We start from the raw sequence: 26,307 nt of genomic DNA, 5'->3' as shown, positions 1-26,307 counted from the left end.
AAGGGATGTCAACGATTCGATTTAACAATTAAATGGAATGCCTGCATCCTTGCAAAGGTTTCAGATGAAAATATGAACGTGAAACGTGAAACGAATGAAATGAATATTGCTTGCTGATAATCGAAGAGCGTTAATTAAATTGAAATGTATATTATGTGTCATCGACTGTTATGCAAAATTTGTCGCACAAGTAAATATCGTTTGACTTGAACACGATATAGCTAACAGAATTGTCGAATTCGTCGCTCTACTGTATAAAAACCGTACTGCGTCTGATGAAATCGATCGGCAAACGTTTCAGTAAATTTGAATTTTCAATCGATGAAATTCAATCTTGTTACAGTATACAGCTGTCTAAAACGAAACGAAGATAACAGAGGAGAAAAAAGAGGAAGGAAGAGAAACGGCACTAACGAAAGTACGTGACGAGGAAATGTCGCGATGAGATACGACAATAGGACCTAAGCGTCGGAACTTAGGTGGTGAGGAGGGAACACGGCTAAGAAATAAGAAACGAAATGTATTGGTCAGCGGACGTTCCTAATTGAAAAATAGAGGCATCGGAGGCGAAAAGCAGCAGGTTGATGTTAAGTGGGGAGATATTAAAATGGGTCAAGAGTATCTCCATGATGACAGTGTACTTACGTTGTTCGACTTCACGCTCGATGCCTTCGTGAAGAGATTCTCCTGCGAACTCGTCGCGAGGATCATTGGATCCGCGATATAATATAACACCGTCGTCGTTTCCTCCAATGTCATTGACAACGAGCTTCAAACTGGTTCCAATGTAAATTAATAATCTTGACCGCGTAATATTTCGCGATAAATTTCAAAACGAGCAAATTTGCCGCGGAAATATAATAATTTATTAAGAGATAGAAAAGAGAAATGAGATTGTTAATGGAATTATTATCTTGTCGTGTCAACGATAAATAACTAACGTACCACTTAAGTTGTGTGTACGTTCCTTGGATTGTTGTTAGTTTACGTAGAAACTTTAAATCGCGCAATGCGATACGTTACGGGTAACGACTGTCGACATAATCATTTTGTGTTTAAAAATCGTTGAAGGGGAGAAAAGAATATTTTTCTGCGAAATTTAAGAAGATTATTTTCGTGGTGTACGGATCGCGCAAAATTACGGAGTCTCTGACCACCACGGGGGCGACTTGGCTGTACAACATTACTACCCAAGGTAAATGAATTTTTTTAATTTAATTACACCTTTATCTAACCGATTTTACATATAATTGATTTCAAATAAAAGGAACTTGAAACTTGTGGTAAGAGAAAGAAACGAAGATTGTTTCAAAGGATACTACTACGTACATATATTTATGATACATGTATCTGTTATGCAAGAAAATCAATTTATTAAATATAACATATCGCAAATCGAAACGATGCGTTTCAAGTTGAATAATTGAACGAAAACATCATGAAATATATTTACATTTTGCTAATGAAGAAACCGCAGTTCCGAAGTTTAGCTACAATAATTACCAGATTACCACTTTCTCTGTATCAGAAAACGTACGTAATATTCCGACACTTTCCAAGTAATCTATCAACCTAGGTACAATTGGAATTACTGACCCACTATCGTCGGCTGTAATATGTCAAGATTACCGCACTCTTCTCACTTTCACCTTACTTTACTTCCCGACAGATAACGAAACATATTCTGTTAGCGTAAAGCGTAAGAGAGAGCGTTCCAACGTTCCAAGTTGTTTCTCGCACGTGTTATAATTGATGCGCTTCGGGTAGCTTCATTACCATTACCATTACCGTACAGTACACGATCATTTCTCTCTTCATCGAACTCCGTGACAACGATGTGACATTTAATATATAAAATGTATCTATGTAAAAATAATTTATACCGTTAATTAATAGAATAAAAGAAGGCAAACGAAAGGAAAAGATCAATTTTGATGGAATCAACGTGGGTCAATGTGGGTATGCTAAAAACATTGCAGCAGCGATGGAAAATGTACAATTAATTTTTCAAATAATGTAACAAAATGTTCGGTAAACGGCGATAAAATTTTGCTTGCATTAAAATTCATCGCACAAAATTGGATTATTGCCAAGAACAGATGCGTTAGTATCGCTATTTACTCCGCATTGCGGATCGAAATACATTTATTGCGCGAAAGGGAAAATGTTTACGATTAATGTCCGATTGTTCCTGCAAAAAGTGTCCAATAGACGGAAGCGGAGCTCGCCGCGAGAGAATAATACCTGAATTTGGATTTCTTTTATATAATATATTAGCGCATAAAATAACTAAATACAGAGAATACAACAGGGTAAAGTATCTAAATATAGGATAAAATAAGGAAGTAAAGAAGTTGATTCAAACTATTGTGGTTCATTTATATATGAGCAGATGTACTAACCAATCGAAAATATTTCAGAAAGGAACGATGGTCACAGGGGAGACGAGCAGCAGCCTTGGATTCGCCATCGGTCTCAGCGGCGGCGGCGAAGGTCCAGTCCTCACAGCCGCTCAACAACGCCAAGGGGTAGTCACTTTTTTGGTGATGCTAGCTGTGCTCTGCTTTATATTCGCTTATTGCTGTTGGGGCGCACCGTTCTGCAGATCATTGTGCAGACGGCATTGTTGCTGCCAACTAGAAGATCCAGAGCCAGATTCACGATTTAGCAATAACGATCAAACTATGGTAGCAACACCAACGATTATTCTCTTGCCACACGGTAGGATGCTCGTTGTGGATGGTACGATCTTCACGCAGTTTCAAACCGATCCAACTGGTGAGATTGCAAGTGTATACTAAACTTCGGTGCTCCTTTCTTCTTCCTCTTCTTCTCCTTTTCTTTTTTTCTATTTTTCCTTCTTTTTTCTGATATTATAGAAGGTAATATAACAAAGAACGTTTCATGTTGTAGAATATCAAGGAATCGAAGACAAAAATGTTAGTTATTGTATGTTATTTGTCGGAACAGGTTTGGATTTGGTGGAACTAGGTGATAGCGTACTGCGTGCCCAAAGAAATCCACGAGGCATAATTCGACATCAGCTGCAAAACAGCCAAGGTAGTATACTTGAGATGGATGCGGAAACGTCAAGCAAAGATAGCTTAGGATCCGTTGGGTGTTTTCCACCACCAACTTACGAGAGTATCTATGGTAAAGACGAGTCGGATATGCCGCCATCGTATTCCGATATCTTACTACACAGGTCAGTTTTAATTCTAAAGATATTTGCGATAATTTCTCTTTAATAGATTTGATAATTCCATCGCTAGGTTTGCCAATCTTCCTCGTGAGATAGATATGCACGGTTATTGTCACGATGGCAAAGAAGAAATTGAAATGCAGAGTTTGGATGGTTGTCCGCATATACTAAGCAATCCGATGAATACAATAGCATACCCTTATGCGACCGTAACAAATTTCTCGAGTCAAAGCTTCCCACGAAGGACCGTCTCGAGAAATCCATCCATCATTAGCAATCCACTCGATAGCTATTACGTCGATAACGAATTAGAATTATACCGATTGACTCAGGAGATGGTACCACGAGTATTTAGTAATGCGAACTTTGAGACTCTTAGAACTTATCAAGATGAAACTTCGTTTTATAACGTGAACAGAAACGTAAGCGAACGACAAAGCGATACGTTGTTGAATAATGGAAATTATTGCTTGTCCGATAATAACATTCGAAACAACGAAAGAGTGGTCCCAAATAATACCGATCAAGTATCGAGGAATATAACGCCGGCAAATGAGTTAATGAATACAAGAAATCTTGTTCGAAGCATGTCGAGAAGTAGCGAAGAAAGTAGAAATAACATAGAAAATTCACAGAGAGATAACCAAGAGACTGGAGTAGTTTTCGTCCGAATATCACGTTCCGACGATTGCAACAATAGCCACACTTCGCAAAACTGGTATAACGACGCAAATGAAAACGATAGATCGAGAGCACAAGCAAATCAGGAAGATCAATCTAGTCTAAGAAATATACATTCCGAAAATGGCCAGACGGATGAAACCAATCACAATATGGAATCTAATCCGATAGGATATTATATCAGAAATCAAAGCACCGATGAGGCTGTGGGTAGATCGCACAGGCTAGAAAGCGAGGCTGTTTATTCTGACGAAGAGACTAGAAATTTTGGAGCATTGGCAGACATTCGCGAAAGTCGGGTATAACGTGAGATATAACACTGGAAATATATGATAACAATCGATAGGAGGTAGAAAACTCTCTGACCAAAGGTGCATTTGTGGATAATTACATTCTGTAAAAAGCTTATAATAAAAGTGGAAACATATTCTATTAATGTAACAGTTTGTTTTCATGAAAATTAATTACTTTGAAACGTATCTTAAATAATAAAGTTCGCGATAGTAAGAGCGATCGATATTTAGTAGAGAAATCTATTATACAATTGAAATTAATATTATTTAATTTATCAGAATCAAATATTTTTTTGTTAGTTCTTAATCTAAATGTACTATGATGGGTTTTAAGTCTATTTGTACACAAAAAGATAATTATAACGTTTAAAAAAGCATGGAAAAATGTGGACAAATAATTCAACTGACCTAAGAGGATCGCTAAATTGTTTAAGTCCTGAAAATAATTTTATATACAAAAAGGTACAATCAATTTAATTATGGCATAATAATGAGAGGAGAAAGGCGAGGAAAAGTTGGTTCAGTCCGTCCAAGGGTTAATCTACACACTAGGTTCAGTAATTGTTAAGTAAATGACCGTCGTAAATGAATTCAAATATTTTTTACGCATTATTAGTAATCTATTCTACAGACTACTTCTTATATATTTGCTTTTTATATTATTTTAGTATAAAACGCAATACAGTTAACGATTTCTGAAATTGAGACTTAGATACAACAAGCTCATAATTTATATTTTTACGTGTCACGAGAAAACAATGAATATAGAATACATAAAAGTAAGATGTGTATAGAATAACTGTTGGACACATGTCCTATGTACAGGTCCTATGTACAGATTATGTATATGTAAATGTATCTCCTGAATTGAGTTTGAACTTACTACTCTAAAAGAATTGTAGCATAAATGCGTAAGATGCACACTGTTATTTTACAAAAATATACTACGTGGCACTATTGTCCACGCACGCATATTCACATACATGTCGTATTTATATGACATAAACAGGATACAATGAAAATTAATTTTACATAGAGTCATATATGCGTTATAAATATACGCTAAGTTACATGAAAATTACACACTGAACACATTATTACCGTTGTTGCATAGATAAAAAAGATATCAAATTAAAGCTACTAATGAAATAAAGTATTTAATAAAAAATTGAAACTTTGTTTTTATCTATATTTTTTTCTAAATATATAGATAATAAAAAAAGAATAGGAAACCAAAAAGGTTAAAATAAAAGTAAAATTTTACTCGTAATAATTTAATTAAAAGATATTCTTTAATCGTCACCATGAATCGACGAGTGATAGTAGCATACCTTTAAATTAATTTCACACATGTGCATCGGTATTTCATATTTTTTTACAATTTAATTGTCACTATCTACGTCTTCAGGAGCCGAAGAATCTTCATCTACATCTTTCCGATCCCAATCCTTCAATTTCGTTCCCATTACAAAATCTTCTCTCAGCACATTCCAAATTTCCTTTTCCTTCTATATGAGATATACATATATTATCGTTTTTTCAACATTAAATATTTGCTAACAATAATAACACTTGTCTAAGAAATACCTTTACCTTCTTTTTATGCTTTCCATTTTCTTGTGTTTCATTTTTTACATCATTATCTACTGGTATACTTTTACTTCCTCCCATAAGAACATCCAAGAATGCAGTCTTATCAATATTTTTCAATACTTCATCGCGTTTTCTTTGTAACGGTCCAGCTTCTGATAATTTTCTGTTAATTTCTCCTTGCTGTTGTTTAACTGCATTGAATAGTTGTACTACGCCTCTACAATAAAAATACTGATTATTTATTTAAAATAAATAAAAAAATTACATCCTCTATCCTTAGAGTAATTAAATTACTTTGTAGCGATCTTTTGTAATGTCCTTTCACGCTCTCTGTCCGTTATGCTTGGTTTTACTCTAATACCTAAATTTTTTTCTTTACTCCTTCCTTTTATTTGTGGTTTCTTAACATTAGCGTCTCCTTCTTCTAATTCCTCTGTTTTTATTTCCCCATTCTCTTTCTCAATTTCAAACGACAACTTTTCTTTATCTTTTTCATCTTTCACATCGTATAACCTTTTTGCTTTTGATAAAACTATTGTCTTTCTACGTTTTGGCTTTTTTGTCTGTAGAATTTTTTGCATAGCATCTGCCCACCCGGGATTTCCACCAGCTCCACTTTTTGCATCAGTAAGCTCATCATCTTCAAATTCTTCTTCTTCTATATGCATTTTTGTATGTTTCATTTTTATAGATCTTCTGCTTGGCCTTCCTAGTTCCTCTGCTTCAGATTCTGAGGAATGATTGTCACTACTGTTTTTATCATCGTTACAACATTCTTTTAATTTCATTGCAATAATATTTATGAAAAATATACATATCAAGTAAAATAAAAAATATCTTTACAAAATTTACACAAACAAGAATCTTTAATAATTTCTTGAAACTACAAATATTAGATTAAACATGATAGGTTATGTAAGAAGAGAATCAGAATTTAAATAAATTTTAGATATAATTTTGTGAGTTTCTCAATAATTTTTTCATGTTTGTCTTATTATCTAACACGACTACTATTAATTAAAAAGAAAAACCATATATTAATAAATTTGATTAAAGTCAATACTAACCCACGATCGTACCTTACGACTAAGAAACCAGGGAGAATATTTAAATAGAACCAATCTTGATTAATTCCTTACGTTCTAAACTTTCATTTGAGCTCTCCCCGAAATTAAAAAATTCTGCCTAGGAGCCGAAAAATTTGGATTTTTTAATTTTACCACCTGTCGATTGGACATAATAAAATATGTATTATATTACGTATATTTCAGACGCAGATATTTCAAGATTAAGTGATGATAACGATATAATTATTAAGATAACTGAATTTGTTTTTTCATGCTTTACAAAACTATCGGATAATAAATATAAGGTTCTATTTAAAAGAATATTGATGACATTAAAATCCTATAAAAAAAGAAATGATCATGGGAGAAAACTATTTCCGACGTTATATATGGCTCCTGAACTAATGTAACTTTGTCCTGACAAATTTTTCCATACAACGATACAACAAATAAGGTAAATATTTAAGTAATCTCATTTACCTGGACCACCCTGTACATGCATATTAATCGAAGGCCAATCAAGCATTTCATTACTCACGAACACGATGAAACTCTATGTATGATTAAACTGTAATAAACATTTATGAAGAATTCGTAATGTTATATTTTATTTTAATTATTATAGGTCTTTCCTATTTTTTCTACTGTGCATGTACGTACGTACATACTGGATAACAAGATTCGAGAATTCTCGATTAAAATGCCTTTTCATTTTCGATATTGCGTGCAACGAAGCAACATTTATTAAAGCGCCTCTCATGTCAGTTTTAGAAGAACTACGAATAGAATTCCACAGTGAATTATACTTTACACTGCGAACAGCTGTTTGTCTCTAAGACTTCTCTAGACTTAATGAAATACTATTTTTTTTTTTTTAATATTTTGACGTAACCATAGCAGAAAAGCCAAAATATAATAAGATAACAATTGTAAATGTGGAATCTCTCTTATCAAGAAATATTATATTTATTTTTAAGAGTACTGCTATTTGCGAGGAAAAGCTCAAAATGGTATCTTTCAAATCTTTGTTCGTATTATCTATCAAATAAACACATGTAACCTAAAACGCGTGAATTTAAAGAAATTTAAAGGAAATTATAGAAATGGATGTTGTTGTTACAACAAGTTTAGAAGCCCTGATACGTAAGTTAAAATGCCATATATTTATTTATTGTCTAGAAATGTCTATAGTAACAAAGACTATCCATTTTATAGATATCCAGTTATGGTTAATTTATTAAATATATCTTTTCTCTTCTTCTATTTTTTCCTTCTTTCTTATCTTTTTTGTAGAAAGGGTAACAAATCCCCAAAATCAAAAACCTGATATAGCTGCAACCGAAGCATTCTGTGTGATGCTTACCAAAGAAGCAGAAGGTATTCAAATTGGCACTAAATTATTAGCACTGCGTATTCAATCATCTAACGAGACTGAAGCACTTCAAGCTCTTGCTGTAAGTTTCTTTGTCAAATTTCTGTTGCATAACGAATTCATATGTAAAATTATTTCATTTCATATTATTTTATTTATTTAAAGTTATTCTAAAGAAAAACTGTATACATGTATGCATATATGTATACATATAGGAAGTAAAAGTCATTTTACTTTTATTGTTTTATTTGATTTATTGCTTATTGTCTAGTAGTTGATACTTTTTGAATATAAATTTAAATTAAAAGATAATCTTTGGTAGTAAGCCAACGTATTGCACAAGTATAAGTTTTATCATTCTTATATGTTGTTTTTGGTTCTTAATTATTTTTACAGTTACTAGATACATGTATGAATAGATGTGGACCATCTTTTCACGCAGAAGTTGGTAAATTTCGTTTTTTAAATGAAATGATTCGTTTAGTTTCACCAAAGTATCTAGGTGGTAAAACGCCAGCCATGGTACGCCAAAAAGTATTACAGTTGTTACATACTTGGACAAGGGAGTATCCAAAAGAATTAAAAATTAAAGAAGCCTATGAAATGTTAAAAAAACAGGGTGTTATAGAAGTGAGTTCCATATATTATTTTTGACAGAGAGTTTAGTCTCTTTTTTTTCAATCTTTTCTTAAGATGTGGTAATTGTATATGTATTCAGGATGATTCCGTGTCTTTAAATAATTCTCAAGAGGAAGGATTAAAAGCATTAAAAATTAAGAGTACGATATTTGATGATGAAGAGAAATCTAAATTGCTGCAGAAATTACTGCAAAGTAAAAATCCTGATGATTTGCAAGCTGCAAATAGATTAATTAAAACTATGGTGAGAGAGGTAAGTGTAATATGTATTTGAAAAATTGTAAAATAGTAGTTTTGTAAAATATATCAACTACTATTTTATAGGATGAAAGAAGAGTACAATTAAATTCACGTAGGATAATGGAGCTAGAATCTGTTCATAACAATGCAAAATTATTATCAGAAATGTTAGATTCGTATAACTGTAATGAAACTAGTACGGAAGATCTTGAATTAATGAAAGAATTATATCAGGCTTGTGAACGATTAAAACCAATTGTGCTCAGATTAGCAAATGAAACCCAAGATAACGAAGGAATGCTTAGTAAGTATCTTATCAAAATTCGTTTAAAGAAATTTAACGAATATGAGAATTACTTTCTTTGTTTATTAAAAAATCATTTCTTCATTCGACTTTTACTAATATCAAGTTGATAACTTGAGCATAAAATGTAAAAACTTACGTTATAATTATTAGTCAGAATTTTAAAGCCGTATCATGTTTAAATAATCTAATAGGTGATGTACTTGCTGCAAGTGATGAATTGGAACAAGTATTTGAGAAGTACACTGCTATTATAGTTCATGGTAAATGTGTGAAGCCTAAAACAGACTCCGATATCAGTCCGTATTTATTAGATTTATCTTCTCCAATGGAGAATGTTCCTCTTAAAAGTGATGGTGTAAACGCAATGACCACGAAGTCAGATATGGAAGTTTTAGGAGATATCTTCAGTTCACTAGGGAAGTCTGAAGATTCAGAAATCTCTTCGGTTTCTGACGCAAATCTCTTAATGATCGAATCAGTCATGCAGCCAATTAATGTTTTACCTAAAAATAAAAAAGGTCCGTGAATGTAAAATATCTGACACATATGCTCTATCGATTGAATAACGCTGATATATTGAAAAAATCGAACGTTTTTAATAATGAATTTGATCGATTAAATAAACGAACAAATGGTGAGTAACGTTCCATTTTCAGATGAATTAATCAACACATCTGAAAAGAAAATTGACAGTAAAGCAAAAGCACTGGAGGAATTGAACGAATTGGGAGAGTCTTTGCTTAAACAAAGCTTATCAGGCATAGTATCGAATTCACGTGTAAAATTAGGAAGGTTGGTAAAACGTACTTATTATACTTTTTAATTAGTTCCATTATATACAATTACGGCGTTTTTCTTCTTGTTTTTTCATTATAAATCCTTATAGTAAACAAAGTATAAATCGTCCACCATATATCAAACCTTTCAAACGTTTCAACGACCTTCCCTCGTAGCAGCAGTTCTTCACATTTTCCTAATTTGTCGGATACTACAAGTGTAAAAAACGACAAACTGTCTGATATTCATCTTAAATCAAGCGATAACATTCCTTCTCACGATGACGCAAATCCTCAAACAATCGAATCTAATGCAAATGAGAAGATAGAAACGGACCGATGTAACAATCGATCAAGTGTATGGGATGCTGCTTCAATAATACCGTCAACGGAAAATTCAGTTAGTCCCGAACCGGAGATTAAACCATTAACAGACATTAACATTAGCCTTCAAGATATAAAACCAGGTAAATCGTTGCTTCCTGTTGATATTATTGATTGATATTATCATAAAAGTACATTATATCTTTGCCTAAAGACAGAGTACGATGTTATACCTCTTATTCAATGCCTGATATTTAATAAGATACGTTAATAACGGTTAAAATAAAACTGTTCGTTCTATTGTTTATTCAATAGGTATTAACCCGCCTATGACAGTAATCGAAGAGAAGAATGGTATATCTGTTGTGCTTCATTTTGCTCGAGACAATCCAAGGCAAGATGTGTTTGTCGTAGTGATTACGACAATGAGTAAGAATTTGAAGCCACTTACCAATTACTTGTTTCAAGCAGTGGTGCCAAAAGTATGTTTTTAATATTCATCTAATTACTTTTTGTTGTTGTTATTGTTCATACAACTAGCAAATCATTACAATTCAATTCATTAAATTGCTAACATTTGAAATTGAAAATATTTTTCCTTTTTAGAAATGTAAATGTAGACTGCAGCCACCTTCTGGAACAGGATTGCCTGGTCATAATCCATTCTTGCCTCCATCAGCAATTACTCAAATTATGCTAATTGCAAATCCTACCAAGGTAAAACAATGAAAATATTTCTTTTGTATTTGAAATATTCACTGACTTTTTTAACCTCATATAATCTGTTTTGTAGGAAACGGTATCATTAAAGTTCATGTTAAGTTATACAATGGACAATGAAACTTTCACAGAAATGGGTGAAGTAGAAAAGTTGCCTTTCATTTAAAGTACTTAAAGTATAATTACGAAGAGTAAACTCACAAAAATGCAGGTTCCAATAGCTAAAAGGAGAATAATATATATATATATATTATATATATTAACACATATTATATATATAATATGTACACATATATTATATATATTAACACATATTATATATATAATATGTACACGCGTACACACACACACACACACACACACACACACACACACACACACACACAAAATTTTCCAAAATTGGAATCATGAGAAAGTAATTTTCTCTTATGCTTTATTTCTTGGATTATAATTACAATTTTATCTTCATTATCATACTTATTATTATATTTAAAGATAAAATTAATGTTACGTAGTTACTTAAAAGTAATGTTGTGATTTATGTATATGCTTGAAAATGTGCAAATTTAAGATCAGAAGATGGAAGTGGATACATTGGAAAATGATACATGATAAAATCGAAGTAACTATAATTGAAAAATAGCGGAAAGAAAAGGCACAAATAAAAGAAACAACAAAGCACGAAAATAGATAGTTTAATATAAATTATAAGTTAAAACGATATTCCTCCTTATTATTAAATATAAATGAGAACAATATGGTATTCAAAGTTTAAACAAATGTACTGCTCGTTTAGGAAACGGAAAGTACTTCATCACGAAATGCAAGAGCAGTAACTGCTTTTTGGTGACCCTGATATTCTCGTTCTACTACTCCTGTTGATACATTCCATAATCTTGCAACGCCATCGGACGAAGCTAAATCAAATCAAATGTTGAAATTAAATCCAAAAAACGTGATAACAAAAGAATAAAAAAGAAAGTATGTTATTACCAGTAAATATGTATTGTGAATCTGCACTAAATGCAGCATCCCAGACCCATCGTTTTGCCTCATGTTGAAGTACTTGTACTTCCGAGAAATCTGTAGTTTTCCAAACTCGAGCAGTCTGATCAGCAGATGTAGTCACTAAAAGTCTGATCAAAACAGACCAGGAGTTACAATAAATAGTACATAATTTTATGTAATTTTATTATATTATGTATTTAATGAAATATACTTACGTAGAATCGGGGCTAAATTTGCATCGAAGTGCGTAACGTTTGTGTGCTGAAAGTTTGTGACGAGGATTAAGACGGGTAGGTTCATCGCCTACACCCCCGGTAAGTGTCCAAATATAACAGTGACCTTTGTTGTTCACTGCTGCCATATATGTACCATCTTGATCAATCGCAACGTCTTGCACAGACGCTTCAGCTTCTGGTATCTTTACGTATGAATAGGAATTATTTAAATAAATAAGCATGGAATTAAAGTCAACCAAAATCGGCATGACGCCATTACTAATAAAACAAATTATTTTCTACACTTTTTCGTACCAATTGTTCGTTATGATCCGAACGTAAATCCCACAAATGTATAACACCGCTTTGATCACCAACAATAAGTTCTGCTTGATTCGGATGCAGACAAACACAGTTTACAGGAGCTGACACTTGAAATATTCGTTGGCATTGAAAGCTACTTGACCTGTAACATTTTTGTTATTCTTTTTATTATTATTATCATCATTATTATTACTTATTTATTATTTTCAAATTTTTTTTTGTAGCAAACAATTAACATGGTATCTAAATCCTATTTGTATTTGCCTGAGATCCCAAATTCGTGCTGAACAGTCTTCACCACCAGTATACATCCATTTCCCCTCTTCCTACATATAATAAACTATATTAATAATTTTAGAATAAATGTTATTACATTACTATAAGAATAGTCTTACAAAATTCCAAATTTGTATATCATTGATACCAACAGAATATAATGATAAAATACCTGGAAACCTAAACCTGTAATATTCTTTGACACTCCTTCATAATTAATAATTGGATTTGGATTGTTCGAAACCAAGTCATACATCCTTATATGTTGATATCCAGCAGCAGCTATTAGATATTTATCTGGAGTTATGTCTAAAGCATTGACTTGCTAAAAATAGCAAAGTATTAGAAGAAACAAATTTTAGACAAAATATACACGTGATATTTCCATAAACATCAGAAGATTACCGAATCTGTGTGTTCTGCAGTTCGTTGGCAAACTCCTGTGTGAGGTTGCCATATTTTGATAGTATGATCATAGCCACCCGTTACAAGAATAACTTGCTCATTACTGTTAGTACCATCCACAGTCATTTGATAAAATGTAGAAATGATTAAAACTGGATCTCAATACTTTATAATTTTCTAGTAAGATTTCATATATCACAGATAAACGCACACGTCTCTTTGTTTTCTTCTACTTGTATCATTGCATGTTCAATTACATACAATTTATAGCTTATCCCTGACTGTCTCAAAATACGTTGATTATAATAGTTATCCAATAAAATATACTTTTGCTATATCTTTGTCTTTTACTTTACACCTTCTGTTTTTCGTTCCGACCGTTTAGATCATTTTAAGTACAATAATAGATGTTATTAGCAGATTTTGTTTGTATTACACAACAGGTTATGTCATAAAGGGAGATTTCTCTTATTTATCAACAGCTAGTAACATCTCTGTGTTACCATTAATTTAACCCGTTCTCTTTTAAAGGTACAACGTGCAACAGAAAGACAGTGTTTGATTTATTTGTATTTATTTTTATTTTTGTTTTTACAATAGAAACTTAAAAACTGAGCAAGATTATAAACAGAAACCATAAATACCACTCTTCCCAAATAATATCATTATCCATTATTTCATGCAATATATCTTTCAATGCAATTTAAAAACATGATTTGTAAAATTTACATCCATGTCAATATATATATGTATACATATAAATGTAAAAAATATATTACATTATTATTATCATTATTACATTTTTCAAATATTTGTTGTAAAAAATAACACTGGTATTTGATACTGAAAAATATTTACTTAAATTTATATGTTGATCTTGAAATTCGTTAAAACTGAGACATGTATTAAATAAAAAGTTTCAATGATTTATCGATGCTTTATCCAAAATTATATTGCAATTATGTTCGAACGGATAGACAATTAGTAAAAAACGTATTTACATAGATAGCTCGTAAAATACAGCATCAAATTACCACACATGTATCCAATACTCGTATTGTGTACATACGCGTTTCAGTAAGGTTTGAAATAAAATTGAATTTAATTATATTTTATCTATATCTGATTATCTTCTAATATCTATTATCTACTATCTTCGAGCATCTCGGTCAATTTGCATATACAAACATTCCGACTATGGATACACGTATTCACATATTATATATACATATAATTTAACATCTGATCTGACCTACTTGACAATCATGAAAAGAAATTGACTGCATATAACTTTCATTGTGTTACTTTAGTCGGGCACAGGACACTAAACATACAAATCTTTCTTATAAAAGTATCATTATAACCATTTATTTCGATTTACAAGAAACTAAGTAATTGTAATTCTAGTTGAAATTATTTGGATGAACTTGTTCGTTACAATTATTTTTACAAATAATAATTTTTTCACTATAATTTTAATTCAAAAAGATTCAATTGGTTTCTAAATTTTTCGTTATAATGGCAACACATGTTATAATGTACATATTTTACACAGTATTTTGGTATTCGTCGATTAATAAAATAAAAATACCTAAATGTTATAAATATATTCACAAAAAGAAAAGGAAATTCCCTTCATAATAAACGTTATCGTTGTATCTGCTTTTCTCCTATTACCTTTATTTATATCTCCTATATACCTTTCTTTTAGTCCACTAAGTAAGACACTATTAATGTGGAAAATAATGTCACGAAAAAAGTATACATAAATATCAAAATTTATCTTAAATTAAAAATATATTATAGAGGAAAGAAACACAAAAAAAAACTCAATATAACGGTCGATCAATACCTTATTTCTCATTTCATTAATTTCAAAATCTTCCCTTTTCTAAGAAATCTTTCTTTCTTAGTTTATATTGTTTCTTCTCTCCTCTTGCATAATTTTCTGTATATATAATTGAAAGCTATCGACTTGATGCATCCTTGTTGATAATCATTCTGACAGAAGTCATACTAAGGATATACTTTCAAAACAGTTTATGTTTTCGTTTTTTGTTCAAGAAAATCAACAATTAAATTTGATAAATCAATCTTATGGATAATATGTATGGCTATATGAATATATTATCGCATGTTATGCAAGTCTATATTATATTCACATTTATGCGAAATCCACTGCGATTTCCTTTTCTATATGGAACAACATTAAATGAAGGATGAACTGTTGCTTTTTCGAAAAACATAATATTTACAAATGATTTACAGGGTATGTTACAGTCTTTTCTTTGGTAAAGATCCAAAAGCTGATATTACCGTTGCTTTGGTGCCAGTTGCAGATGATGTTAAAGTGGTAAGAGTTGGTTGAGATAACAGCACAGTTGGCTTTATCGAGGCAGTAGCTCCAGTTGCAACTTGATCCCATTTACTTTTTCTTTTTTTAGCATCATCTTCCATTGTACTAGAACTATTGGGTCGCTTAGCTGTACCAGAAACAATTTCAATTTTTGTTTTCTCTTTCCTAGCCTTTTCGAGTTTATCCATTTTTGCCTTTTGAACTTTGGCGAGCTCCTCGTAATACGAATCTTTACCCCACTTAAATGGATCGAATCTATCAGGAGGATAATTAGTACCCAATTCATTGATGCTACAAAATTGAACGAGTTTTTCATAAATGGATGGATTTCTAAAATCCTTCCTTTGTTGTATAACTTTGTTCATATCCAAACCGCCGCTCTCCATTTTCCTAAAAAGTTTTGTTATCTTTTCCTGTAGTTCCACAGGACACTGTCCTGATGGCTCTGGTGGTATAACAACGCCATAGGGATCCACCTCGCTATCTGAAACTAACTGTTCTCCTTGACAAGAGGGAGAGCATTCCATAATCGAGGAGGGCCTTCCATTTTCAAAAGGCTGTCCATCGATTTGTGTTTGTACCACTCCCTCGTCATCGGAGACTATTGTATCATCAAAGTATGAAACCAATCTTTGCACCTTAGATGTCACATCTGTTACTAAGGTGGGCGCATTTGACAAATCGTTACTAGACTTGCCACCGACGTTGGGTGCAACAACGGGACTATTTGAGGCTGATGTGCCAGATTTGGGACTGGTGAAAGCCTGGGGCTGACCGACTTGGGCATTATGCGGGGCGGCCCCCTGGGGAGTGTTCGAATTCTCCTGAAGGTCGTCTTCCACCCCGTCTTCGCCCTCCGAGTCGGTATAGGTGGCCGTGAGAGATGCCAGAGCAACACTTTGTACAGACATGGTTAGTTGGCTTTGAGTGTCCGCCGTACTACCAAGCAATATTTTGTGTTGGAACTCACCGGTGTAGCGTAGAGCTGTACGCCTTTTAGTTGTAGGGCATTTATGTATGTAAATATGCCTTATATATCAACATTAACTATGCCCTGATATTTCGTTGGAATGTTTGTTACTATATCAGATCTGAAACAAGAATTTCAAACATATAATTTATTACCCAATCATCAAATTATATTTTTGAGTCAATAATAGATTGTGATTCCTTATCTACTCATGGTAGATAGTTTCACTAAAGAAAGGATAATAAAAAAACGGCGAGAGGGAACGGAAGAAGAGGAAGTGGAGAAGGAGACAGAGGCGGACGAGGTAGAGAAGAAAGTGAGAAGGTAATACCAATGTTTTGTACACGCAAACGTGTTTGTCATGTGATATAAAACATGCCAAACTCAAATAGTTTTATCGGTACTGTTTATAAGTTACTGTTGTGCTTTATAAAAGATACACCTCGTATTTTAGATCCACCAATCAACTGACAAGCGCATCAGGTTATGTCATTAAAGATCTAAATTTCGTGCGATAGCCACAACCAACCTGACTATTTGAATCCACAATTTTTCTGCTTACACTATACCTGATTTTCCACTCATTACGCTAAACTTACGACGTTTTATTTTTCTACTAATTAATGTTTTCCTGATGAAAAAACTTCAACATTATCAATGCATACCGTCTTGTATTCTAACTACAACCTTTTTTATGAATTTCGCTAGTGCGCATGCGCAAAATTAGTAAAATATGTATACGTATTCCCAACAAATGGCTGAAGAAAACTTGAAACAAACATAATTGTGATCTCTGTTAGCTACTAGCTAAATACTTATTTTCTCTATTATCATTATAAAGGTTTCCCTTCTTTTTTCCTTCCTTTAATAAAATACACATTATAAAGTTAAGTTATCATCGCCAACTTTTATTACAGTCGTGCACAGTGCCGGCTCACAATTCGCTTAGATCTTTCGTATTTTCAGTGATTTTCTTTAAACCGATAATTAATAAAACATTAGCTATTAAGTACATCTTGTGATTATGGAAAATATCGATCAAGATTAGTTGATGCTATATTGTCCTTTTTTTCGATTGACACAGTAACAATTTTATTCCTTTACATCTATCATTTATTGTATCAGAATAAAAAACGCTCATATACCATTTTTATAGTTTATTGCTGAATTTGGTAAATGTTCAAAGAGCAGTAAATGTTATACATTGATGTAAGCTTATTATTTATTGCTATTCAACAAAGTTATTCTCACACTTCTATACTTCTATATTACACTTACATAGATACTCACTTATATATAGATATGTTTGTCTTTTCACTAAAATGTAATAAAGTTGTTTGGTGTAGTTAAAAATTATCAAAATTTTGGATTCAGGCGGCAAGAAAGGCAAACTATTAGACGGTAAATTCTTACACAACATGTAATTTGAGGCATGCTATGAAAGATTGTTTACATATCTAAGTTTGGTATTCATTGCACTTTATTTGAATGCCTCTATGTGATCATACGCGTGCGTACATAACCAGTGTCGAATGTAACAGTTCCAGACGTTCCAGTACATCTACCGGTGCAGTTCTCAAGTAAGCAGTGTAAACCACGATTATAGTATAAATGTAGTGATCGGTGGTGAGTTGGAGGATCTTGTCTCCTTGCTGACATATAGATATTCCACGTGTAATTAAATAGAAATTCAAAAAACGTTCTATAATTTCACCGCTACTAATCATGGTACTGGATTTAGATCTGTTTCGAAAAGATAAAGGATTTGATCCAGATAAAGTGCGAGAAAATCAAAGGAAACGTTTTAAAGATGTAAATTTAGTCGACACGGTGATCGAAAAAGATAAAATTTGGCGTCAGCTGCGACACAGAGCTGATAACTTAAATAAATTAAAAAATGTATGCAGCAAAGAGATAGGAGAGAAAATGAAAAAAAAGGAAGCAGTGGACGGCGATGACACTGTCTCAAAGGATATTCTTGAAAACCTGGAAAATTTATTGCCTAATAACCTGAAATCGTTAACAGTTGCACAGATCAAAACTGTTCGTGGTTCCATCGACGATGCAATTCGAACAAATGATAAAGATTTAGTCTTAACCGAATTGGAAAGAAATCGCGCACTCAAAGAAATAGGAAACATATTGCACGAGTCTGTACCAATTAGCAATGACGAAGAAGAAAACAAAGTATGTAATTTAATGTGACAAATCTTCTACGTATCGATACAAAACTATGGATACAAAACATTGCTGCTTTTATTTTTAGGTTGAGAGAACTTGTGGAGATTGTACACAGAAAAAGAAATATTCTCATGTTGATTTAATATACATGATAGATGGTATAGATGGAGAACGTGGCACTAATGTCTCAGGGGGGCGTGGTTATTTTTTAACAGGACCAGCAGTTTTTCTGCAGCATGCATTAATTCAATTAGCTCTCAGGCAGTTACATGTAAAAGGTTACAAACCACTTTACACGCCATTCTTTATGCGTAAGGATGTTATGCAAGAAGTAGCACAATTATCTCAATTTGATGAAGAATTGTACAAGGTATAGAATTAATAATTACACGTGCAAAGACATAAATATTAACTTGGTCTTGATTAAAATTTTATTCATTTAGGTAATTGGTAAGGGTAGTGAACGCAATGATGATAAAGAAATTGAAGAAAAATATTTGATTGCTACATCTGAGCAACCGATAGCTGCGTTTCATAGAAACGAATGGATTCCTGAAAATATTTTACCAATTAAGTATGCAGGACTATCTACATGTTTTAGGCAAGAAGTTGGATCTCATGGACGTGATACTAGAGGCATTTTTAGGGTTCATCAATTCGAAAAAGTAATTATAGCTATAGTTTCATTTATTATATGGAACATAATATAAATTTACATATTAGATATACATGGATGATAGGTAGAGCAATTCTGTTTAACATCACCATATGATGATAAATCTTGGCAAATGATGGAAGAAATGATTTCAAATGCAGAAGAATTTTATAAATCTTTGGAAATTCCTTATCGTATAGTAAATATAGTATCTGGTGCATTGAATAATGCTGCTTCAAAAAAACTAGACTTAGAAGCATGGTTTCCGGGATCAAGCGCTTTTCGCGAACTTGTCTCATGTAGCAACTGCTTAGATTATCAAGCAAGACGTTTACTGGTCAGGTAATAAGCAAAACATAATAAACTTGAATACTACAACATATTTTATTTTATTATTATTATTGTTATTATCGCATTTTCTGTAAGTGAAGTATCCTATCGATGTGTTTTAGATATGGTCAAACCAAGAAGATGAATGCTAATACAGATTACGTTCATATGTTAAATGCAACCATGTGTGCGGTTACTCGCGTCATATGTGCAATTTTGGAAGTACATCAAACAGATACTTCTGTTAAAGTACCAAAGGTTCTTGCACAGTTTATGCCAATAGAATACGAGTATGAAATTCCGTTTGTTAAACCAGCACCTATCGATGAAACAGAAGTAAAGAAACAAAAAAAGCAAAAGGAACGAAAGGATGTCATCTGTACTTAAATAATTCTAATAAATTTAGTTACAGTCTAAGTGCTATGAGTCTCAAATCCAATATGCTTATAAAATAGAATAATTATTTGTTACAATTGACAAATAAATATCCCACAAATGTATTAGAATATCTGTAAAACTTTTGTGTATAAATTTTATTACTTATTTTAACGATATAGATATGTACAATACGCTTCAATATCTTTCAGTCCATATTCCGTGTGTCTATAATATAATTTTGCTATTCAGGTGCAAATTGTAACAATTTGCATAATAAAAACTTAAAAACAGTATAATCAACATAAAAATATTTTATCAAGTGCTTTCCATTGTGTCTTTTTTTCCTATAGATCTTTTTCTTTCTTCAGCTCTCTTTAAATTATTCAATACAGTATGTTCAAATTGTTCAATATCAAACATACTTTGATTTACTCTGTGCTCCACAGAATTACTATCATTGTAAGCAGTTTCTGTGACAGAAATGTTTGATTTTTTCTCTTTGTCCCATAATTTTTCAAGTTTAAGTGGATATTGAGCTAAACCAATTTCATAGTTTAGAGCCATTTCAGCATCGCTTCTTTTTTGATACTCTACTAATGCTCTGCCTTCTCTTGCGGAGGAAATAACAAGAGCAATTATTTTCCCATACTTTGAGAAAATTCTATATAACGTATTATAGTCATATCCACCATTGTTGGTCTGATTTTTATGAGACTTCCATTTCACTTTTAATTTATAAGAATCACTGTTAGTTTGTGATTCCTTGTAAACTACTTTTGATTGTTTTTCAAACTGTCTATTCATAAGTGCTATTTCTTCCTGTACTTGCTTTGATCCTTCTTTTCGCAATCGCTCTATCTCAGCCTGTAATTTCTCATTATCTGTATTCAAAGACTTTTCAGCAAATTCCCGTGCTTCCAAATCTTCTTTCAATTTTTTGCGTTTTAAATCAAATTCTTTAGCACGTAATTTTTGTTGATACTTAGCATTAATAACCTTGTCATAAGCTGCCCGAGCAGATGTGTCAATAAGAATCTCTAACGCTCGTGATAATTCATGAAATAATTCAGCTGCTTTCGGATTATCTGGATTTTTGTCAGGATGGCAACACAGAGCCTTCTTACGATATGCTTTCTTAATTTCTTGAATAGAAGCTGTTCTTTCTATACCAATTAATTCATAGAGATCCATCTTCTGTTTTTATATATGTTTATATATTAGACACTGTGTAGGCTCGATGCACACGAGCGACGTGATCTCACTACAATATCCAAGGACAGTTTTACCAAAGACGGTCTTCTAAACAAATTTGGATGGAAATTTGGATAAATTCCTGAAAACTGAAAGCATTAACGAAACCACGATCGTATATATAGGTCTGGAAACCCCAGTAGAGGGGTAATTGCTTTTAATATCGGGAGTTGTTATATCGTAAGAAAGAGGAAATGAGGGTACTGAGCCCGTAATTTTAATTGTTTTACGCTACAGGTGCTGCACCATGCGGCCAAGTGCTGAGGAAAACGTTAGGATGTAGAATAAGTTATAAGTTAGCATATACAAGAACCCTTAAAATTAGGGATCTGCCCTATTTGTTTACAATTTAGCATATACAAGAACCTACATATTTAAGCTTAAAGTTAGGGATCTACCCTGTTTAGTTGCATGCTAGCACATACAAGAACCTATTGAGTTCCATGTTATCAGAATCTATTTCTCGTTTGTGGTATTATATATCACTTTCTTCGTATACGTAATGGATGGGCGACCGCTGCACTTTTCATCTTCCAGATTAAAATTACCAGTTCCAAACCTCCTAAACCAACTACGAACTGTCTGAACACTTGTAGTACTACTCCCATACACGATATGAATCCCAGTTGCGATATCACTGTTACCTTTTTTAAAACAATACAGCGTTATAAGTCGGATATGCTTTTTCTTTTGTGCTTTAAGACTTAAATGAAAACGAAATGTATTCTACGACAGCTAGAAGACGACTGAAGATAAAGACCACAACATTTGACAGATTAGGTTTCATGTGTGTATAGATATTAAATAAAGCAGCTACGTGCAGATAGCGAAAGACAACCTAATAATTGGGACAAAAGAAAATTTCCTCTCTGATACTAGTAGTATTAGTGCATATGAAGCACTAGTGTTTCTCTTTCCCCTTCCTCGCTATTCATGCGCACGCATGTACCTTGTACACAACACTGTTACATAAATTTTAAAATGAAAACAAGATAATCAGTACTGCCAGTAACCATCGTGACAAAGACTTGAATATTGCAAATATAATTGTCCGTATAGCAATGATTAAAAAGGTTTTTTTCAAATACGGGAAACGAATATATTTCAAAAATGCATTACAGCAGGTAAGTATAGAAGACATTAGAAGTAGTACAAAAATTAAATTGAATTTAATCTTTCCTGTTCTATGAATTTAGGTACAATGGATACAACAATACTCTACCAATAAAACTACTAATGCTAAAATTGGTTCCGTCATTGATACAAAAGACCCTTCTTTTTTAGGGATACAAACTATTTTTACTAATGAATTAAAGTTTATTGACAAGCAATGTTACAATCCTTTACCAACATTTAGAATTTTAAATTTATCGCATAAACATGTACAATTACCAGAGGATCTCAAGGTAACTAATGTTTATTAATGTTACATGCAAATAATTCCTTCTTTTTAATTTCTCAATGATATGTTTTTCTTCTCACATTTAAGTTAGATCAGGATACTATGATTAGAATATATGATAAAATGATTACTCTGAATATAATGGACAAAATCCTATACGAATCTCAAAGACAAGGACGTATATCATTTTACATAACCAATACAGGGGAAGAGGCTACTCAAATTGGTTCTGCAGCTGCTATCACATTGGAGGACATTATATATGCTCAATATCGAGAAACAGGTATAGAATAAAATACTGATGTATTTAATTAATAATTAGAATTATATATCATTTATTATAAAATAATTTTATAGGTGTCTTGTTATGGCGTGGACATTCTATCATAGACTTTATGAATCAATGTTATGGTAACTACAAAGATATTTCAAAGGGAAAGCAAATGCCTGTTCACTATGGATCAAAAAAATTGAACTTTGTTACTATTTCATCTCCTTTAACAACACAATTACCTCAAGGTATTGTTGTTTCTTATTGTTTCAAGCTATGCAATAATTTCTTTAAAATTCACAACATAAGTGTCTCATCATGATATGAGACATATATATATAGAGTTATTACTAGGATATAATACTAATTATTCTAATACTGCCATTCTAATCATTTTTAGCTGTAGGTACAGCATACGCACTTAAACTGTCTAAAAAGAATGCATGTGTAGTTTGTTACTTTGGTGAAGGAGCTGCTAGCGAAGGAGATGCTCATGCAGCCTTTAATTTTGCTGCAACTTTGGAGTGTCCAATCATTTTTATATGGTAAAGTTAACTGTCTGTTATATGTAAAAATATGAAGGTGCATTAAACGTATATTTAAAAAACTGTCACATCATCTGTTTCTAGTCGTAATAATGGTTATGCAATTTCAACTCCTACTCAAGAACAGTTTAAAGGTGATGGGATTGCAGCAAGAGGACCAGCATATGGAATATCGACAATCCGTGTAGATGGTAATGATGTTCTTGCTATGTATTATGCAACAAAAGCTGCTCGCGAATTATGCATTAAAAAAGGGAAACCTTTTTTAATTGAAGCTATGACTTATCGGTATACAAAAGCATTATTCTTTTTCTGTACATATTAATTTTTTAAAATATTCTATGTTACATAGTTTCTCTTTTTCTTGACATATATTTCAGAATCGGCCACCACAGTACTTCCGATGATAGTACTGCATATCGATCAAGTGATGAAATAGAGTATTGGAATCATTATACACCAATAACCAGGTATCATAATTATATTGAATCGATCGGTTTGTGGTGTGAGCAACAAGATAAAGAATTAAAGAAACGTATAAAAAATTCTGTTTTACTTGCTTTTGCGGAAGCAGAAAAGCAACTTAAACCATGCTGGAAAGAATTATTCACGGACGTATACCACACAATGCCAAAGCATATTAGGTTTGTTTGAAAACATTAAATTAATAACATTGTCCTCCAAAATATTTTATAAACGAATTTTTAAAATTTCTTTGATTACTAATGCATTTTTTAAATTTCAGTAAACAAATGCATTCTATGGAGGAACATATTACGGAATTTCACAAACATTATCCATTGCACCTTTTTGAATGATAATAACAACAATAATCGATTTAATAAATAAATTCAACAAAATGATAATAGTAGGCTAAATCAATGTTATTTACTAATTTATATTGATATTGGATATTTTTTATATCGTTTAGTAATAAAACATTTACATACACTCTAAACATTCAAGTTAGCAGCTATTTCTTTATACTTTTCCATTCTGTACTCTTTTCTAGCTGCGTCCAGTAATATATTGTGAAGTAAATTATATTGATATGGGTTGGATTGTTCTATAGCGGGATATACATTCCCTATAATTACAATTAATATTAATTAATTTCAGCTGTGACTTTCTTTAAATTTGTAAATGAATAAAATTTGTTATAAAACACACCTTTCAATTCTAAAACAGCCCTTTTATATGCATAGCCCGGATATATATATGGTGCATTATGAAGTTTTGTAAATGAAGTTGTATAGTTTTGATATCTTGGTACAAGAACCTTAAAAAGTTTATGGATAAGTTGTTTTTCTGTTATCCAGAAATTTGCTAATTCCATTGTTTCTGTATGTTGAGGACCATGACGTAAGGCTTCTGATATTAACTATAATAGAGACAAAATGTTATAAAAGGTAACGCGCATCGAGAACAGTTTACATGATACTCACTCGTTCAACATAACCTCTTGTCTCATCTGCCCTTGCATAATTTAACTCAATCCTTTCATATTTAATTACAGCAGTTAATGTCTTTTTAATTTTTCGGATTCTTCCTTCTGGACCATCTACATTCTTTAATTTGCGTGGTTTTGGTCCAACATTGTACCTTAACCTAGAAACTAACTTATCAATCTTCGCCTGATTCATTTTTATTATTTATATTGGATGGTAGTCTACTATTTATCCGTAATGTTTTTAAATTAATGTATTGTTTGTTGCTATAAAGGCTATTATACACTTTTTTTGCAGTTAATCTTATGAAATTTCTTATTTTAATATCAAGGAATACTCTTTGTGATCTTTACATCACGTCGTGTTTTTGTTTTAATCTATCATACTATACAGATTTTAATTATATTTTATTTTATGAAAAGACGTGTTGAAATCAACTTAAAATTGACCAATATTTATCACCGACCGTCCTGTTGAATTTTAATATTGCCTTACATTATTAAATTTTTAGTTTTATCAATTTAATGATTTCAATATTATCGTATAATAGTATTATATAATAGATATCGTATCATTATAACAGTGGAAAAGGCAAACCTGAAAAATTATATATATAGTTATATAGCGCAATAAGTTTTTAATAAAAGAATTTAATGATGAACAAATTTTATTACAATATTTAAATAATTCGATAAAACTAAAAAAATTGTAAATAAATTATAAGCGAAAGCATAAGAATAGGGAGAATTTTCTAAAATACCGTTAATATTTATCTGTTGTTACTGATATATATATATTGCATTGCATACATATATAAAATCAAAACATTAAATTTAAAAATTGATTTTGTAGTATATAATAGCTATATGTATAAAAAAATAAAATAAAATTATTACATATTTTTAAGATCCGAAACATATTAATGATTAAAATTAATAGGTTACATAGTTATGCGTATGTTAGTAGAAAATTTGTATTGTTCTATTATTATATATTTAAACATACATGTAGACTCAACATATTTTCTTGTTTTGTAAAATGTCGCAACAAAAAATGATAAAGAACAGTTCGACAAGTA

The 26,307-nt window shown here is 31.8% G+C and overlaps 9 protein-coding genes across 19 annotated transcripts; 4 read left to right on the top strand and 5 right to left on the bottom strand.

Annotated features, from left to right (window-relative positions):
- The first annotated feature begins 2,414 nt into the window (after window positions 1-2,414).
- LOC132912971 (uncharacterized) lies at window positions 2,415-5,350 on the top strand. The gene is made up of 3 exons (XM_060970838.1): window positions 2,415-2,778; window positions 2,971-3,205; window positions 3,273-5,350. Exons 1-3 carry the CDS (start codon window positions 2,430-2,432, stop codon window positions 4,186-4,188), a joined length of 1,500 nt encoding a protein of 499 aa, XP_060826821.1. The 5' UTR covers window positions 2,415-2,429; the 3' UTR covers window positions 4,189-5,350.
- LOC132912990 (RRP15-like protein) lies at window positions 5,085-7,625 on the bottom strand. 4 transcript variants are annotated; one of them, XM_060970871.1, is made up of 5 exons: window positions 7,505-7,625; window positions 6,849-6,992; window positions 6,064-6,499; window positions 5,770-5,986; window positions 5,085-5,684 (listed from the first exon to the last, which is right to left on the bottom strand). In XM_060970871.1, the coding sequence occupies exons 3-5, from the start codon at window positions 6,450-6,452 to the stop codon at window positions 5,559-5,561; spliced, it is 732 nt and encodes a 243-aa protein (XP_060826854.1). In that variant the 5' UTR covers window positions 6,453-6,499; window positions 6,849-6,992; window positions 7,505-7,625; the 3' UTR covers window positions 5,085-5,558. The 4 variants fall into 4 exon arrangements, with proteins under 4 accessions (XP_060826854.1, XP_060826853.1, XP_060826852.1 ...); XM_060970870.1 differs by lacking the exon at window positions 7,505-7,625 and adding an exon at window positions 7,317-7,453 and having other exon boundaries at window positions 6,837-6,992; XM_060970869.1 differs by lacking the exon at window positions 7,505-7,625 and adding an exon at window positions 7,317-7,453.
- LOC132912968 (ADP-ribosylation factor-binding protein GGA3) lies at window positions 7,487-12,214 on the top strand. 2 transcript variants are annotated; one of them, XM_060970832.1, is made up of 11 exons: window positions 7,487-7,631; window positions 8,130-8,290; window positions 8,605-8,838; window positions 8,927-9,100; window positions 9,172-9,391; window positions 9,586-9,912; window positions 10,051-10,186; window positions 10,348-10,637; window positions 10,810-10,976; window positions 11,101-11,211; window positions 11,288-12,214. In XM_060970832.1, exons 1-11 carry the CDS (start codon window positions 7,487-7,489, stop codon window positions 11,378-11,380), a joined length of 2,058 nt encoding a protein of 685 aa, XP_060826815.1. In that variant the 3' UTR covers window positions 11,381-12,214. The 2 variants fall into 2 exon arrangements, with proteins under 2 accessions (XP_060826815.1, XP_060826816.1); XM_060970833.1 differs by lacking the exon at window positions 7,487-7,631 and adding an exon at window positions 7,821-7,979.
- On the bottom strand, window positions 11,991-13,839 carry LOC132912982 (target of rapamycin complex subunit lst8). The gene is made up of 7 exons (XM_060970858.1): window positions 13,443-13,839; window positions 13,210-13,362; window positions 13,026-13,087; window positions 12,753-12,903; window positions 12,438-12,640; window positions 12,208-12,350; window positions 11,991-12,131 (listed from the first exon to the last, which is right to left on the bottom strand). The coding sequence occupies exons 1-7, from the start codon at window positions 13,566-13,568 to the stop codon at window positions 12,007-12,009; spliced, it is 963 nt and encodes a 320-aa protein (XP_060826841.1). The 5' UTR covers window positions 13,569-13,839; the 3' UTR covers window positions 11,991-12,006.
- Window positions 13,840-13,997: 158 nt separating this feature from the next.
- LOC132912981 (SAP30-binding protein) lies at window positions 13,998-18,048 on the bottom strand. Of its 6 annotated transcripts, none has more exons than XR_009659305.1 (3): window positions 17,434-17,670; window positions 16,769-16,889; window positions 16,554-16,695 (listed from the first exon to the last, which is right to left on the bottom strand). XR_009659305.1 is itself a non-coding variant. In XM_060970856.1 (2 exons), the coding sequence occupies exon 2, from the start codon at window positions 16,707-16,709 to the stop codon at window positions 15,717-15,719; it is 993 nt and encodes a 330-aa protein (XP_060826839.1). In that variant the 5' UTR covers window positions 16,710-16,889; window positions 17,914-18,048; the 3' UTR covers window positions 13,998-15,716. The 6 variants fall into 6 exon arrangements, 4 of the variants coding, with proteins under 4 accessions (XP_060826839.1, XP_060826838.1, XP_060826837.1 ...); XR_009659304.1 differs by having other exon boundaries at window positions 17,298-17,637; XM_060970856.1 differs by lacking the exon at window positions 17,434-17,670 and adding an exon at window positions 17,914-18,048 and having other exon boundaries at window positions 13,998-16,889.
- Window positions 18,049-18,282: 234 nt separating this feature from the next.
- Window positions 18,283-20,608, top strand: LOC132912972 (serine--tRNA ligase, cytoplasmic). 2 transcript variants are annotated; one of them, XM_060970840.1, is made up of 6 exons: window positions 18,283-18,394; window positions 18,510-18,955; window positions 19,035-19,319; window positions 19,393-19,614; window positions 19,690-19,946; window positions 20,057-20,608. In XM_060970840.1, exons 2-6 carry the CDS (start codon window positions 18,695-18,697, stop codon window positions 20,319-20,321), a joined length of 1,290 nt encoding a protein of 429 aa, XP_060826823.1. In that variant the 5' UTR covers window positions 18,283-18,394; window positions 18,510-18,694; the 3' UTR covers window positions 20,322-20,608. The 2 variants fall into 2 exon arrangements, with proteins under 2 accessions (XP_060826823.1, XP_060826822.1); XM_060970839.1 differs by having other exon boundaries at window positions 18,351-18,955.
- On the bottom strand, window positions 19,619-21,548 carry LOC132912989 (dnaJ homolog subfamily C member 17). Its single transcript, XM_060970867.1, has one exon. It carries the CDS (start codon window positions 21,501-21,503, stop codon window positions 20,628-20,630), a length of 876 nt encoding a protein of 291 aa, XP_060826850.1. The 5' UTR covers window positions 21,504-21,548; the 3' UTR covers window positions 19,619-20,627.
- A 1,015-nt stretch (window positions 21,549-22,563) lies between these two features.
- Window positions 22,564-24,739, top strand: LOC132912977 (2-oxoisovalerate dehydrogenase subunit alpha, mitochondrial). The gene is given in 9 exon segments (XM_060970847.1): window positions 22,564-22,687; window positions 22,760-22,969; window positions 23,053-23,248; window positions 23,323-23,484; window positions 23,637-23,781; window positions 23,866-24,069; window positions 24,162-24,425; window positions 24,527-24,595; window positions 24,597-24,739. Coding segments are annotated over 9 exon segments (1,347 nt in total). The 5' UTR covers window positions 22,564-22,624; the 3' UTR covers window positions 24,631-24,739.
- Window positions 24,645-25,636, bottom strand: LOC132912996 (large ribosomal subunit protein bL17m). The gene is made up of 3 exons (XM_060970878.1): window positions 25,227-25,636; window positions 24,952-25,162; window positions 24,645-24,868 (listed from the first exon to the last, which is right to left on the bottom strand). The coding sequence occupies exons 1-3, from the start codon at window positions 25,422-25,424 to the stop codon at window positions 24,735-24,737; spliced, it is 543 nt and encodes a 180-aa protein (XP_060826861.1). The 5' UTR covers window positions 25,425-25,636; the 3' UTR covers window positions 24,645-24,734.
- Window positions 25,637-26,307: the final 671 nt, after the last annotated feature.

The sequence above is a fragment of the Bombus pascuorum genome, chromosome 12, assembly GCF_905332965.1.
Source record: "Bombus pascuorum chromosome 12, iyBomPasc1.1, whole genome shotgun sequence".
NCBI classification, from domain to species: Eukaryota; Metazoa; Arthropoda; class Insecta; order Hymenoptera; family Apidae; genus Bombus; species Bombus pascuorum.
Note: the sequence above shows the minus strand (reverse complement) of the source record. Positions and strands in the feature narration are given on the sequence as shown.